The sequence below is a fragment of the Parus major genome, chromosome 1 (genome assembly GCF_001522545.3).
Source record: "Parus major isolate Abel chromosome 1, Parus_major1.1, whole genome shotgun sequence".
Lineage (NCBI taxonomy): Eukaryota > Metazoa > Chordata > Aves > Passeriformes > Paridae > Parus > Parus major.
The window spans coordinates 109,994,682-110,013,220 of NC_031768.1; the positions used below are offsets into that span (position 1 = coordinate 109,994,682).

Here is an 18,539-nt window from a genome sequence, read left to right on the forward strand (position 1 = left end):
CACTGGAACAGATTGTCCAGAGTGGGTGTGGAGTCTCCCTCACTGGGCATATTCCAGAACCACCTGGATGCAATCCTGTTCCACGTGCTCTGGGATGGTCCTATCCTACCTTAGCAGGGAGGTTGGGCCAGATGACCCCACCCTGGTCCCTTCCAGTCTGACCCATCCTGTGATTCTTATGCTCCTTAGGTATGTGAAGAGCAGTCTAGTTGATTAGGTAGTGTAAAAAAAATATGCAATTAATTAAAAAAACCTTGGCAACAGAGATACCATTTTATTACATCCACAGTATTGAATATGGATAAACAAATTCCAAATGAAACTAATAGAAAACAAAAAATCTCTAGGATGTGAAGACTATTAATGAACATATTAAAGTTAAAAAACCCAATCAGGGCATGTCATATATTTTAAGTTTTATTGATGGGAATGCAAATATAACCATGGCATAATCACAAAAACAAATTATAACATTTCATTAAAAGCAATTTCTTATAAACATCTGCAATCATCTGTACCAAATACACTGAACAACTGAATCCTTGTATCTTTAATCAAAATATTCTTATAGAAGTCTATTAGAGATGGATAATAAAAACCCAATGTCAAACTTTAATATAAAAAAATGGCACTAATGCCTAAGACTGGGCACCTAAAATCAGTAGGTATCTTATGTAGCTGGATTTCAGGAAATGTTGATTATTTTTTCTCTGGAAAATAAATATTCCCATTTGCTCAAAAGGAGTCCCCCCAAAAAACAGAGGGGAATTTCCTGATGGCCAGTTATCACCTGAACCTCAAATGAAAGAAGATGTTTATTAATAACACAAATATTTTTGTTTTTTTATTTTTGTATATGCTCTCCAGTCACAAGATTTAATTCATTAATGTGCATACCTGAGGTGCTAGGTTGTCTACATTCAGTTTTCATGGAAGAGATACTAAAATGAAACAAGTCAATACAGGATATTTTAGCTGAACTGTTCATCTTCTTCAAATCATTCTTCCTTTCCAAGGAACTTGTTCACCTACTGACAAAGGGTACAAAAGAACCCCATAGATCCTTTATTTATCTCTCATGTCTTCATTGCTTGCATCTGACCTGTGAATAAAAATAAACATCTAGTTTAGCACAAGATGAATTCTTGCTGCATTTTGCTTTTTGAAATCATAAAATAGATCTAGGTATTTCGGTGTAGTTGCAAGAATGGGGGACAATGCAGAGTTGTTTCCAACTTGCTCTCTCACCCACTTCTGAAATTCCTGTACAGCCAAGTTGTTTTCCCCAAATCTTGCTAATTAAGCAGGGAGACTCTTCCACCTAATTAAATTTTTATCATCTCCAGGCTTATAAGATCACTTTGATGACAATAAGACACGGAAGATTGCTTTATGAAGCGTGCATTTCAATTCCTTGTACACATTTTGGATTCCACTTAACTGAACATGAACTGCCCAACAGCCAAAGATTTAAAGTTTGGTTTTGAATAACTCATGAAATCTTTGCTCTCAGTAGACACATTTCTCCATATTGCTGCCTGATTGCCACTTCTCAACTCACTTCAAACATTTTCTTGGTTACCAAAAGCATCCAGCATCCCATTACAAAATGTAAAAACAGGTTTGTTTTACCCTACAGAGGATGTGCAGTTGCAAAAGCAACCCTATTACAAAACAGGAAAATAGCAAACTCAGCCTTCACTAGGAATAAGAAACCAAAAAACTTTCTGTCCCTGCCACCCTAATTGTGAAATGGGTCTGGAAAGAGAAACAAAGGAAAGCTTGGCTGCTGACAAGAATTGTGCACTCATTCACCAGGTGTCATTTCCTCCCCTGAATTTTATGGCATCCCCAGGCTGTGATTTAGGGACTACCAAAGCTACAGAGCTGTTCCAAATATTTCCATCTAGTGCTCTAGGAATGAGGAGAATCAAGAGTAAAAATTTGTCCTTGAAATATCAAAGTATTCAGCCTTTTAAATATTTAATTGCCAAATTACGTGTCTTAGTTAACAGTACAGTTTAAACTCAACCACTCTTAAGCTTTTGGATTCACTGAACCAGGGAGTTAAAGGAAATTTTCAGATGGAATCCATCCATGAGGATTTTCAGCTCAGAAAATTAAGAAGTTTAACACCCCATAAGACGTGAAGAGCTATGTGAGTGACAGCAGAAGCATCTGCTTGCTGTGCTTAAAAAAAATCTACATATATAACTTAAATATTTTGTCAGAAAATATTTGCACAAGTATTTGAGATCCTTTTAAGTAGAATGGATCTATGTACAAACCTAAAATTTGGACTGAAACTCTAAAGGTTCCTCCAAGAGAAGCAGAGACCCTGAACATAGCAAAAAAACATGAACTAAGCCAGAACTATGCCTGAAATTAGGAAAAATTATGATTTGGAATCTGCCTCTATGATGATAGGATACAGGAGAGGAGGAAACCCCATGCCAAGATGCTGGTTCCCACCCTAGAATTATTTTAACTGGTGGAGGAAACATCACTGGTCCTCTGTAAGGCAGTAAATCTTTTTCTGAAGGCTAGTTTTGGCAAGCAGCCCTCCCTCTGAAAACATGACCGAATGTTTTTGTACTCTACAATACCTCGGTAAAACAAACCATCTTTTTCTAGTCAGCAGGACGAGTCTAAGCAGAAAGGACAGTGTGGTGTCCCCAGAGCAGTGGGGATGAGGAAACCCGGGCCAGGGCTGGCTGTTACCCCTTCGGAAGGAGGCTCTGTCCCCGGGCCAGCGCTGACACCCGCTGGCCAGCGGGGCACAGCACAGGCGGCTGCTGCAGTTCAGCTGAGCCCGCAGCACCCGAAGCACTTCACAGCACCATCAAGGCCAGTCAGGGAGCTCAACTGGGATATCAGTCTGCCAAAACGATGCCACACTTCACTAATCTAAACATTGAGCAGGAGGACAAGAGACACCAGAGCCTTACCAACACACAACAGGAGGAGACACGACATCTGTACCAAGTTTGTAATTAAAGATGCTGGATGTCAGACATCATCCAAGCTGGATCTGATATTTTCCATGCAGTTAGGAGTGTCTGCATGTCCTATAATCGTTATAGTGTAAGAAGTTCTTCTTTTGGCTCTGGATTAAAGAGCTGAAGGTGTATAATTATAACCAGTGTATCTGTCTGCCTACTTGGCTTACTTTCTTTCACCATTTCTTGATACATAACATTAAGTTATGTACAACAGGGACAGGATATTAAGAATAAATTAAAGAAACTGAACTACCACAATCAGAAACTGAAGTGCAGGAGCTGGTATTGCTTAAATGAAAGTGCTACACTGTTTGCAAGAGTGTGCATTAGTATTTCATAATACACACTTTGGTCAGGGAAGCCCACATGATGTTTTGTGTACTCTAAGGAGGTAAATAAAAGACAAATACAAGATAGAGCTTTAGTACTCACTGTGTAATTTGATCTGACAGCAGAAATGGACAGAAAGAAAACAAAGGAAATAATAAAGAAAAATACCTTACAAAATGAAAGAGTTTAACAGAATGAAAACAGAGCAAGAGAATTACATATGATATACCTTGGAGCCAGTCCACACCTTCTTGTAATCCTTCTCCTTTAAGAGCATCACTGGCACTGAAAGAAACAAATCAAATTTCAAAAACATTGTAAAAATACCAGTTTTAGGTGAGTCATCACTAAACTTGTAATTTACATAATTGCAATGTAGCATCAGATACACTTTCCTTAAGTCTTCCTCCCATGGAGAAGACTGCTCCTCAAATGATATATGGTACCTTCCCCATAGGGAAACACCATTTCACAATGTGATCTATTTTAATTCCAGTTTCAAGGCACAATCATTCCTAGAACACAGGGGGCTCTGGGAGAGCTCCCACACGGGGCAGACACATTGTTCTGCAGCACCTCCTTCCTCAGACAATGCTGTGAAAGATGTTTACTCCTTCCAACAGCATCCATGAATCATGGAATCATTTAGCCTGGAAAAGACCTTCAAGATGATCAAGCCCAAATGTCCTCCATGCGGTTCCTACACACAGTGAGAATGCTGGAGTACTGGAAGGAGGAATTATGTGTGTATGTACACACTTCATTGTAACAGCAACCCCAGGAGTGTCTGTTCATGTATAAAACTATTCTGCTGTGCTGAGAGCAGTGTAAATGCACCTTCTGAATCACTGGGGGATAACTGTTTAAATGCTCTTCATTCTTCAATTCATCAAAAGCAGCACAGCAGTAAATCTGAACTGTAACTGCAGTTCCCTATAAAATGATTTTCCAAGAAACTTGAGAATTCATGAGTATGATTTTTGGACAAAAACTATGTCCAGGTAATCAAGTTTAACATTAAAGGGCCTTAAATGAAAATTGTAGCTTTCAGCAGCATTTAGCTGCTGATTTCACTTTTATTTGTAACAGCTGAGGACTTTAATAGGACAAAAAGCCAACTTCTATAAAGCACTTCTGATAAAAGGAGTGTTTTTTCTTTGTGAACACCTGCACTAAGTAAAGCTTAGATCCTTCAGGAAGAAAATACTCGCTTCTACAACTAAAAATCCACTCAAACATGACAGAGTACAGAGTACAGTATCCCTTTTTATTCAGAAGAGAACAGTTTACTACAGGGCCTTTCAACAACAATTTACTGAAGCATCTCCAGAGTAGAAAAAACCTCCAAAGGTTTTATTACTGATATTCTCAATCCTGCAAGGTAATCTAACAGAAGCACTCTGATAACAATTCTGCTCCATTTCCCAGAAAAACATAATGGCAACCATTCTTCTCATATCAACTCTGCTTTCTGATTTCACTGGAAATCCTGCATTCCTTTACTTGGCTAACAGTTCTGCTGGGAAAACTTTAAAGACACAGTCTAAATGAATGCACTGTACATTTAAAGTCAGTTTCACTGTAAGTATTTTAAAATTACTACTGTTTCACAAGTGGAATCTGTCTTTTATCTACTCCATTTATTTTATACAGTAGTGAGTGGCACAACAAGGCTAACATAGGAATGCACAAAGTAATGCAAATAAATGGATGGAAAAAGAGAACTTTACCAGATATGCCAGGGCTTGTCTTTGATGTTTTCTAAGGACAGCAACTGAGACACTTTCACAGATGACACTGCATCCCTGAGGTCCATCTTGTTAGCAAAGAAGAGAATAGGCAGTCGACGGTGCTTAATATCTAGGGATGAGCAGAGACAGAACCCTCAGGACATGAGGCAACACTCATTAATCTCTGCATGTAACAAGGTGCAAACAGCACAGGAAGGTATTTTGCTCACCTGTAGCTGCAAATTCTCTGAAGGTTGCATCCTACCAAGATGCACACACTGTTGGGTCACCTGGCCTCTGCTGCATGCTTCCAGAATGCTCACAAATCTCCTTGCAGGCTTTGGAATCTTCCACCCCCTCTCCCCCTACCTTATACCTACACTTCAACCTGGAGATAGGAATTGCTGGTGAAGCTGAGGAACAAGAGATCAAACCAATGCCTACAAACACTGCACATCTCTGCTTAGTGAGGACTGATGTATAAAATGGATGGAAAAAAAATCACTTGTGTTCATTCATAATGTCACAACAACAGTTGAGAAGGGTAGTCTGAATTATCCTTTAGAGTCCTAGAAAGCATCCATTACTTCAAAGAATTTATAAAATTGGAAAAAAATGCACATAACTGGACATCCTTCATTCTACCTTCCCTTGAAGGACTTCTCCAGAAGCTCCTGCAGGTAGCAGACAGAACTACAGACCAAAGTAGTCTGGTAGTTTCTGGGATACTTACACATAGACGAGCTTAAACCCCACAGATTGCCCTAAAAAATTATATGGTGATTGAAAGGAAGCAAAGTATAGTCTTTTCAAAGTTACAGATGTAACACTGCCAAAAAATTGTCAGCACCAAGACTAACTCTCAGAGTTTTTAATTTTATTTATACAAAGGATGATATCCAGAATTAGAAGAAAATCTAGGTTTTATTTTATCCATCAGTGCTTGATAGGAAATGAACTTACACTCTACCATCTCAATGAAAATTGCTACACAGGCTCTTTTCAAAACAGTAGAAAGAAAATGTTATTTCACACAGGGAAGTAGGTAAGAATTTATTTTAAAATGTCAAACATAAGCCATCTGCCCCTGCCAATGGGCAGGAAGACGATAAAAACCCCCCAAATCCCAACAAACTCTCAGTGCTGAAATGGTTTGAGCTTTCCCAATTATGTTCTTTTCCACCTTCCTATTAAATCTTTCCACACAATCAGTGGAGATAACACTGCCTGTCCATATTCATTATTCACAGATGATAAGTGCTGATCAAAACACTGACCATTTTCACAAACTATTTACCCTATTTGGATCTCTTTTGCCCTCTGATATCCATAAACACAAGTCAAAGGCCTCAAAATAAAAGCACAGTATAATTCAGTCTGTTTTGATTCCACAGTTGGACAGCTATTGAGTTTCCTGACTGAAACTTCTATATAAATTTACAGTATAACTAAATGAACCCATGTACCCACAGGTTGCAGGTTATGGGTAAATTAAAACCACATAAATTAACTGACATCACATATGCAAACAGCCAAGTTAATCAAGGAGTTTCCAGTGTTTTCCTAAACAATTAGAAAGGGCACAACCTACCCACCCAGACTCATAATGCACACCCAAAGATATTTGCTACATAAAGTCATGGTCACAAAAATCTGTCTTATTTCCTAATGTGCACACTTTTCACAGTTACTAGTGGAAAGCAAACCTTTCTAGCTGCAAGTGGCTATGAAGTAACACGTTAAAAAATATTCCAGACATTAAATGCGTGATGTGCAATTTTACACAAAGAATTTCAAGTTTACAAGAATTTCAGTTTAGTTTAGAAGCATGTGCTGGAGGTGAAGTGACCCAAGAGTCATCGTCTAATCCAGGTAATCTACAGCTACCATCTTTCAAAGTGCTGAAGAATGAAATTTTAGTGAAAAACCAAAATATGATACAGCTATCATTAAAGCTGTTAATTGAAGAGGGCATTGTCCATTAATGTAAGTAAAAATAATTTATAGCTCTGATTCACAAAAGTCCCACCTAGTAGAACTTCTAACTCCATTAATGCTTCACAGGACACATTCCCTTCCCTTTCCCTCAGGCAAAGCCTGGCAAAGAGACAGGGAACTGTTTTACTGTGGGGTTGCTAAGATTTTCAGAGATAGGAATTGATTAGATTTCATTTCAAACTTAGGTAAGCATGTACATTTAAACCACTCCAGGAGGATGACACAGACAGAAGCATAGACTAGGAGAAAGTAGAGCATTCAGCAAGAAAGGCAGAACACTAATACAAAAAAAGTATACTGATATAGCAAACCAGTTATATATGGATTCACCTAACAGCTACTTTGATTGAACATTATCCTAGAAAAACTTTTTCAGCTCTTTGGTTCTCTTAGATGTGAAATATCAGAACTGATAAATCAGTAACACTGTTGCTGTGTTGAAGCTAAACCACTGCAAGACAGAAATCCGCAATTGCTGTCTCCTGGTTGTGCGCTCAGTGGCCAGAGCCTGGTCTTTTGAACTTGAAGACACAAATTCATCAAATTCATGAACAACTGGACAGCACTGACCTGCTAGGTCAGCATTAGTGACCTATTAATGCCTAAATGAAAAGCCCCACTTAAGGTTGCTTCTACTCCATCTAAACATTTTCACCCTCCTGCCCTGTATTAAACCAGTAACTTCTTCCGGCAGCTTTGCCTCTAACCCTTGGCTGTGTGTGGTTCCTCTTTACCAACAGAATTGGCTTTTAGTGCTGCAGTTAATTCCTGACTTGGTACAAAGTGCCCTGGAGTCTGTGTAATCCACCTGCAGCCTTTGGCTCACCTCATCCTCCCTGGGACTTTTGTAACATTATCTTTTCAGTGTCTGCATTTGAAGTAGCCCATACCCTTGAATGAGAAATTAGAGAATAACAAGGCCCAGTCAGCTCCAGCATCTTTGTTGATGAATTAAAGTGTTACATACAGTCTTCATGGAAAACAAAGTCATGGGAACATATTTGTCCCTATCACACATTGCTTTTCTTAGAAATGCAAGTCAGCTTTTCCTTTCTTATTTTCAGCATGGGAATCCCACAAGTTAAGGTTCTATCAGTTTAATAAATAATTAAGGAATCACAGGATTATTTCACTTTTGAACTTCCTTCATGTAGTTCTATATTCTGGTTAGGCAGAGAACTACCAAAAGTGCTGAAAGTCAAAACTGCATATTTCTTACAGACACATCCCAGTAATGTTGGACATATGGAAAGGCAAAGAATTGACTGATACCAGAACTTAATTAAGGTGCAGTGTCACATAAGAAATCCCAAACCAAACCCCTAAAACCAAGACCCTGATCATGAATTCTCTCATATCCTCCTCCATAGTGAATTGAAACTGACTGGTGCAAATATCCCTCCTTATTTCTGGCTAAAGCATAAAAAATTATAACGAAGACGACAAAAGAAAGTTAAATGTTACATTAAAGGAATTAGCTGTCTTCAAGGAAAAAACAGACAGGGAGACAAGTTTTGTCTGGTCAACACAAGAAGCCTCTCCAGCTTCCAACTCAAAGTCTATTCTCCCTCAAAACAATGTAAATTTTGATCTATATTGATTAATAAGAGACCAACCCAACTCAGTGTAGAAAGCTGAAGCGTGACCAATTTCTACATGAGAATAGATAAAAAACCAAACCCAAGTTTTTGAAGACTATTATTGTTCTAATATTCATGAATGGTTAAAATACTTGCAAAGTACTCAGAATGTGTCAGAAAAGGGCTTTTCTTAAGACAACATAACAAATATGGACACAGAAGCGGAAGAAAGCCTCCTCACCTGGATGATTCAGAAGGGTGTCAAGTTCTTCCTTGGCCACAACCATTCTTAATTTGTCACTGCTATCAATGACAAAAATAATGGCTTGGCCTTCTCTGCATAACATAAAAAGAGCAAAGAGGCAAATTATAGGTTCTCAAACTGTAAATAAGAAAAGGCTTCAGAAGAAAAACCAAGAAAATAGTCCAAACAAACCTGATTTTTCCTCTAATTTTTGTCATTGTTATTTACCATTAACATTTCAACCCAGTCTTATTTCTGAAATTCAATCTTTTGGTAACATGCATAATTTTTTTTTAGATATATGAGGTTGTTACCTGCCCCTACAAGGTTCAATCTCCACACACCTTCTAGAAAAGCTTTATTTTACTACCCTGACTGAAAAATTAACTCAAAATGTAACCAAATGCTATTTTGACATTGTGGTCAGGCACAAAAAAACCCAAACATAAAGACAGATCTTTATGGAAATTTTGTATTTCCTGTACTAAAGTTTATTTAGAGAAAGGTCAAATACCATTTTATAAAAAAACTTGTATCCAGAGCTAGGCATATGCAGGTAATTTTAATTTTTACATATCCTGCATAAAGAGGATCTTTCTTTTTTTTTTCAAATAACAGGTGAAAATTTTCAACTATTTCAAATCATTAGGACATTTTGCTGGCAGTATGATCACAGTGACACCATATATGCAACTAATCAACTCATTATTTCAGAATGTTACTGTTATTTTATGACTTCATGTTCCATTGATTGAAACTTGTTTTGAAAACCAAATAAAGTCTCACTAATTCATAATTCACCTGTTACAAACACCTGCAGAAAGTATATTTACTTTATATTTTAATGTGATATTCACTTCTCCTTCACTTTACATTTCTCTAAGAGACCATTATGAGTACATTCTTTAGCCTCCAGCACCATCTATCTTTGTATTTTGATAAGAAACGGTTCTATACCTGCTGCAAACCAGAAATAACCTGAGCAGCCCAAGACTGTATGAGGAGGCCCATTCTTTTGTGGTGTACAGAACCTTTAGTAAATAAAGCTTTTGCATATTAGCTGAAAACGCCTAAGCAATTTTCATGAGCAGAGAGTGTTTTACCAGAGGAATCAAGAGTACTGGCATGTATTTACCACCAAAAAAATAACTTCACAAAGAAGTAACAGGGATAGGGAGACAACATGACTTTGGGATTATTTAAGATAAATGTATTTAGAGGATGACCTAGAAAATAGTTTCAAGCTAAACAAAAGAAAAGCCCAGACTTGAAGGACTCCAAGTCAACTACTTTGACACTTGCCCAGAGTTCATTTCCTACAAAACTAAATATTACTTAACTTTATAAACTGAACAGCATGTGTTTTATTAATATTTTTATTTAATACTAATTATTGATTTTATACTATTCTTAGAAGTTAATCTTAATTATGTCCCTACTGTACTGGATCAGGTCCAGAGGTGGATACAAGTGCATATTTCACTGTCAGCATAACCTAAAAAACTCCCTTACTGTTAGGGAGTTATTGTTAAGATGAAAAAGCCATTTATGCCCCACAAGGGATAAGTTACTGCATTAAATACAGAAATCATAAAAATTATTTGCTTATGAAGCACTCTGCTAGCATTTTGAGAGTAGCCTGAGGGCATCAGTTACTGAAATGCAAATCTAACAGTCTTGAACAATGAAGATCTCCTGGCCAAATGTTTTCAATGCTAACACAATTTGCACAGGAAGGAGAGGAAGCATTAATCTCCAATTAAAAAACAATTTAAGCTCTAACACAACTGATATTAATATTTAATCAATATTATAATCTTCAGAATTTCTCCCTTCTATTTCTCCAAGCTACTTCTGCATGGAGTATTTAGTATTTAGTATTGTTCATGTTATCTAGATCAGGATCAGGCATTACAGAACAGCAATGAGACAATGCAAATAAAGATTAAGTTTCACTAAAAGCTCCAGAACCAGAGAATGGTGTCCATCTATTACCAAAAGGCAATACCAGAGTGTTATAAAGTACAGAGAGTATCCTGTTTAATAAATAACATTAAGAATGCTCATTCATACACGTGCCTTATTCTCTAAGGCTCATTTCCCTCATCTCTAAAAACCTCAGCCATCAGCCAATATTTTGCAGGTTTTAAGTCGCTGACTCACAGAAGAACAGAAAAACTGGAAACCTAACTGATCTTGAGCTTTCTTACAGGATTGTTTTTCAGGTTTCAACATTTAAATCTCACCTCTAGTATGTTCCCCCAAGTTGTCCCCAAAAGCACAGAATAACAGCAAATAAAAACTTTCATTTGTTACAACAGAAAGTTTTATTTATCCATAATAAACCTTCTGTCAAACATCAGGTATAAGCCTTCTCTGAATCATTTCTAACCACTAGATATTATCATACTTCTGTCTAAATAACTCACACAACAATTAATACGAACAGCAATGCTTTAAAATAAATTATAGGCTTACTTGTAGTAATGTTCCCAGAGGTCTCTGTATTTCCCTTGACCTGACATATCAAACACTGTGAAAGACAAACTGCAAAGAAAAGAAGTGCATGAGGCCCAGAAAAAAGAACAAAACCCAAACCACATCTATTTCCTTTGCTACCCTGACAAAAAAAAAAAAAAAAAAAGCCAGATCAATTTGAATTCAAATCAACTGAGAAAAATTCCCAAAGAAACAAAGAAACTCTGGTTGCATTATCCTTCAAATTATCCTACTCAGTTTTGCAGTCTTATTATAGAAATATTTCACAATGGAAAATACTTTATAAGAATTTTTTATTATAAGAATGAAACAACTAAACCAATTATTTAAAGTTACATCAATTGCAAAAGAAGGTTCCATTTGGTCTCTCTATCATGCTGGTATCAAATATTGTTTATGAGTACATGAAGTTCAGATGAACCATGACTTAAAATCCACGGCCTGTGTTAAATTCTATACCCTAGACAGGTATAAATGTATGCAAAATAAAAGGCTTTTTAAAAAAAATATATAAATTCTACCTTTAGGAAAAAAAAGAAATCACATTTTGGTAAAAACAGGTGAGTTCAGATGAGCAAGCTACAAAGAGCTGTCTTTGCCACTGTGAGATTTCACCCAAACACTACATACAGCAAGGCAACTTACTGAACACCACAATAAGTTCTCATCTGCTCCTGAAATGTTTACAGAGGCAACATTGACTTCAGAATTAGGCTGTCCTTTTTCGGGTAGCCCTAAGTAGCTCCCCAAGTGGAGGCCACACCAAAACAATGAGGTTGGGAAAAGGAAGCTCTCCAGACATCTTTTCCACTCTATGTCCAGACATAGAGTTGTGGGTTTGTCAGTTTGTAGAGTTTGAGGTTTTGGGTGGGTTTTTTAGGGGTTGCTTTGGGCTTTTTAATCATTCTACATGGTGTATTTACAGGTCATCATCATGAGAATAAAAAAAGCAATAGAAATTAATTTACATTCTCACACAGGAAGTCCCAAACCTGTCTGATGTACTTTACTGAGACAGAGCTCAGTTGTAGAAGCTCTTAGAGAAATACAAAACCTCTCAGTCTCACTACCAGCTCAAGGAACAAACAATTTTCTTGCAGATCTCCCACCCAGTGAGGCTACACTGCTTGGTTTGAAGACTAACTGGACATACTGAAACAAACACTTCACATCCAGTGAAGGCTACAAAATAACAAAATGATGCTGCCTCCTTGAAATATCCTCTTGTCACCACATTCTTAATCTAAATCTTAACCTTCATTCAACTAATGACTTATTACTCTGTTTCCTGGCCTTTGCTCCTGCCACCTTTGCATTGCTAATGCCGTAGCCATCCTTTTGCATTTAATGAGATTACACTGCAATCTGTTCAGAGTACCTCCAGTGAGAGTGCTTAATTTAGGTTACCAGATTGAGAGTGGAATACAGGCTGCCACCTCAGCAGATGTCTTTTCTCCACTCTGTAACAGTGCCCTATTCTGAAACTCTCAATAGACAGGGATCAGATATTTATACACGCTGCTGCAATAAAACAAACAAACAAAATTTTAATTTTTTAAAAAATAGTTTTATAGCAGCAAAACACACATTATATTGTAACACACTCAGTTCTGGAAGATGATCAGGTCTTGTGGTGAAACTACATTTCAACAAACTGCAGTGTCATGTCATTACACCACCACACATGATACTCAGTTACAAACCCACTGAAAGAGATAATTAAGTGCAACTATTGTGTAATAACCAGTACTGCTAATGAAGACAGAAAATACTACCTTGAAGTTTTGAATTTCTCTATACTGAATCCTATTGTTGGAACGATGTCCTGAGTTTGAGCCTTAGAAGGAAAGAAAGCACAGATTTTACAATCAAATGAGAAAACGCAAACACGGAAATATATGTGAAACATGAATATATTACAGATTTATTTTTGCCCCAAACTGTGCAATATTAGTTCCCACAAAAGTAAAGGCATTTAGAATCAAAGGTTTTGGGTTTTTTTTGGAGAATAAAGTGAATGCTACTGGAATTGTCAAAACACAAAGCACTGCTAAGAGATCTGTCTGATTTACTACTGAGCTGGTCAAGGAACCTCTCAGCTAAGTTGGTGGAAAAGAATAGCTCCTCTAAGAAGCATCGATATTGAGCAGGAAGAAAGGTCACATCCCATAGATTACAGAGCTGTCTGAGAAAGTGACATGCAATCCTTGCACTGACTCATAGAGCCCCTTATTCCAAACACCATCCATAGGCAGGTCCAGCAGAAGCAACTGCAGACAGATGGAAAAACATTTGGATTTGCCAGGCCCTGATATATTGCTCTGGGGGTAAAGCAGCAGTTCTTAAGGAGACTGGGTAGGCCCAGACCCCTCAAAATCACCTGTCCATTGAACTTACTAAAAATAAACAGTTTTATTAACTTTGACCTAATGACATTTGTCACATGCTAGACTATTTGGCATGTCTTGCAAGGGTAGGACTTCCACAAGTTGGATGCAAAGTTATCTTCCTATAAATTCTCATTACAAATAAATTCCATTTATTCTACTCATGTAAATCCCCTGAGAGCTTCTCTAATGCCCATTATTGTGATAAATCTTCAAGTCTGCATTCAACTTTATTTAGGAATCCTTTACTGCTTAAGGCATGACATAAAAACCCTCTACAAAAAAGGTCTCAGTAATTACATAAAGATACAATTTGTCTGGTACAAACTGTAGCCTTTCTACCAAACAACTGGAAGCAGATAGCAAGCAGTTTATAGACTTTGTTTATAAATCTACTCAATTTTCAGTGGAAAAATAATTGCCAGGAATGGAAGAGTAGCAGACTCTTCACTATGTCACACTTTTTAAATGTCCAGTGGACTTATCAGGGAAAATTCAATGAAAATTAATAATAATAATAATAATAATAAAAACACTGTGTCCTGATATAAACAGCAGAAATCAGTTTCCCAGATGCATATAACCAAGATGCACAACTTTTGGCTTTGAACATGCTGACCAAAATTCATCTATTTCTAGCCCATAAAAATATCTAGAAACAAGGTGATCCTACTCTCATTTTTGCTCAGAGTATTATTCACTTCTAGTGGCCTTAAACACTTTTCACTGGGTGAATGAACTGCAAGTATTAGCAGTACTGATTCTGAAAATTATTTAGCTTTAAAATTAGTGAATTCATGCTTAAATGTGCATCTTCCTTTTCATTTCTTATTTTGTTATCTCTTATGCACTTATTATTTTTCAGGAAGAGATTAAAATAAACATGATTAGTTCTTGTACAATTGTATTAATCCTAAACATTCGACATCACTTGTAACTGCAATCCTGTGGCAATTATTTAAGTGATTTAAGTGACTGTTTCAGATCCTGATTTCAGCCATCATAAACCCTTCCTTACTGGGTGATCTTAACAAAAGTGTGCCACATTAACAGTGGGGTTTTTTTGGAAAATAATGTGCGTGTGAATGCTTACCCTTAGTTTTAGTTGGAAAGTCTTAAAATATATTTGTTTCACTAAACCACAAGCTCTTCACATCTTTTCCATGGGCATATCCAGTATAACAGCATGCAAACCCAGACCAAACAAACACCCAGCAGTGAACCAAGCAGGCTACTTACATTTGAAGGTTTAAGTTTATTGATGATTGTTGTTTTGCCGCTGTTGTCCAAGCCAAGGCACAAGACGTGAACCTCCTTTTTCTTCAGCCCAAGCCATCCTGCCAGCTTGTCAAACAATCCCATGGCTCTGGCTGGAAATCACAGGGATCACCTGTTGTTCAGGGAATCAGAGCTGTTGGACAAGTGCTACATGCAGGGCAGCGCTGGCACGGAGGGTGGGCATGGGGCTGAGCAGCCTCACACCTGGGAGAGGATGGTGTGAGCAGGACCTTACACAAATACTGTGCCAGGGGCTGGCTCTGCACATAAGCACAAGGAGGGTAAGCTGATTACAGCCAGGAGGCCTCGATACCAAAGTAGACTGGCTGTTTATAGCCCTGTCTGTATCACACAATGCCCTTGATTCACCAGGCAGGAAATGTTGCCATCCTTCTGAGCAGCCCAAACAGGGGCACAAGTGCAGCGCCACCAGGGCTCCCACCAAACTGAGCAAAACCAAAAGGAGGGCCATGATCTTTACCTCCAGTTGTCAGCAGTCCATCATTCAGACAACAAAACACTATTTCCCTTCTTCAGCACCTGGTACATAACTTACTGAACCCTGCATTAAATAAAGCACTCCCTGTTGATTCAACTCAAACTCTAATTCTAACAGGTTTTGCCAATATTGACATGTATAAATTAGGAACTCTTCATTCACCATAAATAGAAACTGACTAAAATAGATCTAACAGGCACCAAAACATTCACCCACACGTCAGGGAGATGCCAAACCTCTGCTGTTTCCCAGACTGGCTGAAGTTACCTGGCAGTGGCACATTCAAAGGAGCTTACATCACGTGTTGCCCTGCAATACCTGGCTAAACGCACTCTGCAAAGAGGATAACCCTTGTCTGTCCTGAATGAATTCCACTAGAAAGAACTGCAGCAATCAGACAGCTGAAAATCTATGAGATGCCTTGAATAATAAAGTAATTAATGTCAGAGGATTTCTGGAGTGGTGAAGACTGTTTTTTTTCTTAATAAATTAAAAGCACACAGCAGTGGACAGCTCAGGTTGCAAACTTAATTACCCCAGGAAATCACAGCAGGAGGGACAAAAGTTAAAAAAAAAACCCCATCAAAAACAAATCTTTGATCACACTTTTTCAGTAATTGATTACAAAATGATGGCTAACTGCTTTTTATTGATTTTAAAACTTTGTGTTGAATAAGGTCACATAAGTAATCATTCTGACTAAAGGATGATTTTTCCTCTTAATATATGGATCGTTTTTAGAGCTTCATCTGGTGCATTTTGATTCAGGACTGGTCATGATGTACATTGCAGCTACACAAAGTTATTACCAGGTTAAAAAACCCCAACATTAGTTATAGCAAGTCTCTCATTCTAACCTTCTTTGGTTTATGCCTCACTCCTTTTCTAATCCATATATACAACTCAGTGATTAAAGCTTTTGTTATTAATTTATTAAATTATCCTGACAAAAACCTGCTCCAAGACACATTCCTTTCTTATCCAATCAAAAGCATCATCTATATATTCTAGATAGGAGCAAAAAAGTACATTGTAGGCACTCCTAAAATGAAACGAAGAAATACAAGCCCCTAAAAATACTTCTAGGGCTTCACTTTTAAATCCAAAACCCCAAAAACACAAGAGTTCCTGGCAACATTTTAATTAGAGCCATGTTTTTATAGCAAATTTTCCTACCAGCTAGCACAGTCATTATTTAAGAACACAGTGGGAAAGAAACATACCCTTGGCTTCTTGCCCTGCCCCTATTTTTGTTTTTTCTCATCTGTGAAGAGTTACAGTAGTTACAGCTGGCACAGGTGCCCTTTTTTTCCCTCTTTTTTGCCAGCTGATATTTTACCTACAATGCTACACAGCATACATCAAACATTTCTGAAAATTACTTAAGCCAGAGTCTGGTCTGGGAGCTTAACAGCAAACTCTGTAAGATTTTTTCCTTAAGAAAGGATGTTCTTTCATGTCTGATCTTTGTCTATTTTCAAGCCTAATCAACAACAAAGGAGATTTAATCCATGAAACAGAGAACAGCCAACAAAAAAGCTTTAAGTGATGTCCACGTGTTAGAAAGACAATCTTTTTTTCAGTAGAATTTACTTGTTTTAGGTTTAGGGCCGGATATATTTTAATGGTCTAAGATCCAAAAGAAGGGAAAGACTGAGCATACGGACTAATTAGCATGGGAAACCAGAAAATCATTAGCCAAAAGAAGAGAGGATACCAATTAATAAGAGAACTAGGTGACTTGCAGTCACCGAACATTAAAGCTTTTGCTTGCTAAAATGTGTAAACAGTGTAAAGCTTTGCTAGTGGTCGTGCTGGCTTGGAGGATTTGCCGCCCTGCGCCCCTTTCTGTGCAGAACCAGAAGTAAATCAAATACCTCGGCTCTGCGCGTGGCTCGGCCTCTGGCACACCGGGTGCAAGCACCTAGTTCGGGACAACGCCCGGGCGCTCGGGATCGCAGCTCCCAGGGCCGGCCTTCCCTCCCTTCCGTCAGCACCACTAGGCCTCCAGCCGCTCCGACAGCGGCCGCGGGTCTCTTCCCCCAAGCCAGGGGCTCCTCTCCCAGAGCGGCACCGGGTGAGTCCCCCGGGAAGGCCGGCACCGGGTGGGTCCCCCGGGAAGGCCGGCACCGGGTCCCCCCTCCCCGGCGCGGCCCTCGCGTCCCCGCGGCCGCAGCACCGACCTGGGCCCGGGAGGTGCCGGCCGGGCCCGCGCGCCGCCGCCGTTGCCGAGGTAACCGGAGCCCCGCCCCCTCCCCGTCCCACCAATCCCGTCCCGCCGCCCCTCCCGCCCCGCCTGTTCCGGCCAATCACGGGGAGGGGTTTGGGGCGGGGCCCGCTCGAAGCCACGCCCCCGCCCGCTGTGGGGCTGTGGGGGCCGGGGGAGATTGAGGTACGGTCCCTTCATTCTCCCTGTCCAGCGCCTCTGGAATTGCTTGTTTCCAACCACTGTCCCTCTTCATTGCATAGCAGCAACATGAGTGATTGGATAAATCCTCTTGAGGATTGCGATTAACACAGAAGGAAACCCCTAAGTACGAACGGCCACCCGAGGTGGTGACAGCAGCTCCCGTTCCGAGGAGGAAGGCAGCCTGTCCAGACCAGGCGCAGAGGCTGCAAATACACTTCGGATTTTTCTTTTTTTTTTTTTATTTTTTTTTGCTGCGTCGCATAGTCCCTACAGATTGGTTCAAGGTCTGCTGTATTTCCTGGATCAGGAAGGTTTTGACTGAAAGATGAGATTCCTTTGCAGTGGCATTATGGGCCACTAATGGAAAAAGCGGGTGACATTAATCCCACAGATTTAATTAATTTCATCATCCCACTGATGAAAAACTTTCTAAAAGCTAATCAAGCTGTGAGGTATATACATGGTAGAGGAGGGTGTTTCTATTTGAAATCTCAAGTATCTGAAGAGTAGGTCCGATGAATTCATTGGAGAACGAAGAATGGCAAAGGCATTTCTGTAACCAGATCTAAAATGAAACACTGT

General features: G+C 38.9%; 1 protein-coding gene across 3 annotated transcripts; it reads right to left on the minus strand.

Annotated features, from left to right (window-relative positions):
* Window positions 1–243: 243 nt before the first annotated feature.
* Window positions 244–17,784, minus strand: ARL6 (ADP ribosylation factor like GTPase 6). Of its 3 annotated transcripts, none has more exons than XM_033518817.1 (8): window positions 17,731–17,784; window positions 15,010–15,160; window positions 13,159–13,220; window positions 11,363–11,431; window positions 8,882–8,976; window positions 5,063–5,192; window positions 3,562–3,617; window positions 244–1,102 (listed from the first exon to the last, which is right to left on the minus strand). In XM_033518817.1, the coding sequence occupies exons 2-8, from the start codon at window positions 15,130–15,132 to the stop codon at window positions 1,077–1,079; spliced, it is 561 nt and encodes a 186-aa protein (XP_033374708.1). In that variant the 5' UTR covers window positions 15,133–15,160; window positions 17,731–17,784; the 3' UTR covers window positions 244–1,076. The 3 variants fall into 3 exon arrangements, with proteins under 3 accessions (XP_033374708.1, XP_033374709.1, XP_015500320.1); XM_033518818.1 differs by lacking the exon at window positions 17,731–17,784 and adding an exon at window positions 17,425–17,720 and having other exon boundaries at window positions 15,010–15,140; XM_015644834.3 differs by lacking the exon at window positions 17,731–17,784 and adding an exon at window positions 17,425–17,719.
* Between the last annotated feature and the right edge of the window lie 755 nt (window positions 17,785–18,539).

Excerpts from the sequence above, each read along its gene's own strand:
- ARL6 (XM_033518817.1), bottom strand. The coding sequence starts at position 15,132 with ATGGGATTGTTTGACAAGCTGGCAGGATGGCTTGGGCTGAAGAAAAAG. Across the intron at positions 11,432-13,158 it reads GAGAAATTCAAAACTTCAAG|TTTGTCTTTCACAGTGTTTG; the intron begins GTAGTATTTTCT and ends TTTTCTTTGCAG. Across the intron at positions 3,618-5,062 it reads GACAAGCCCTGGCATATCTG|TGCCAGTGATGCTCTTAAAG; the intron begins GTAAAGTTCTCT and ends TGTTTCTTTCAG.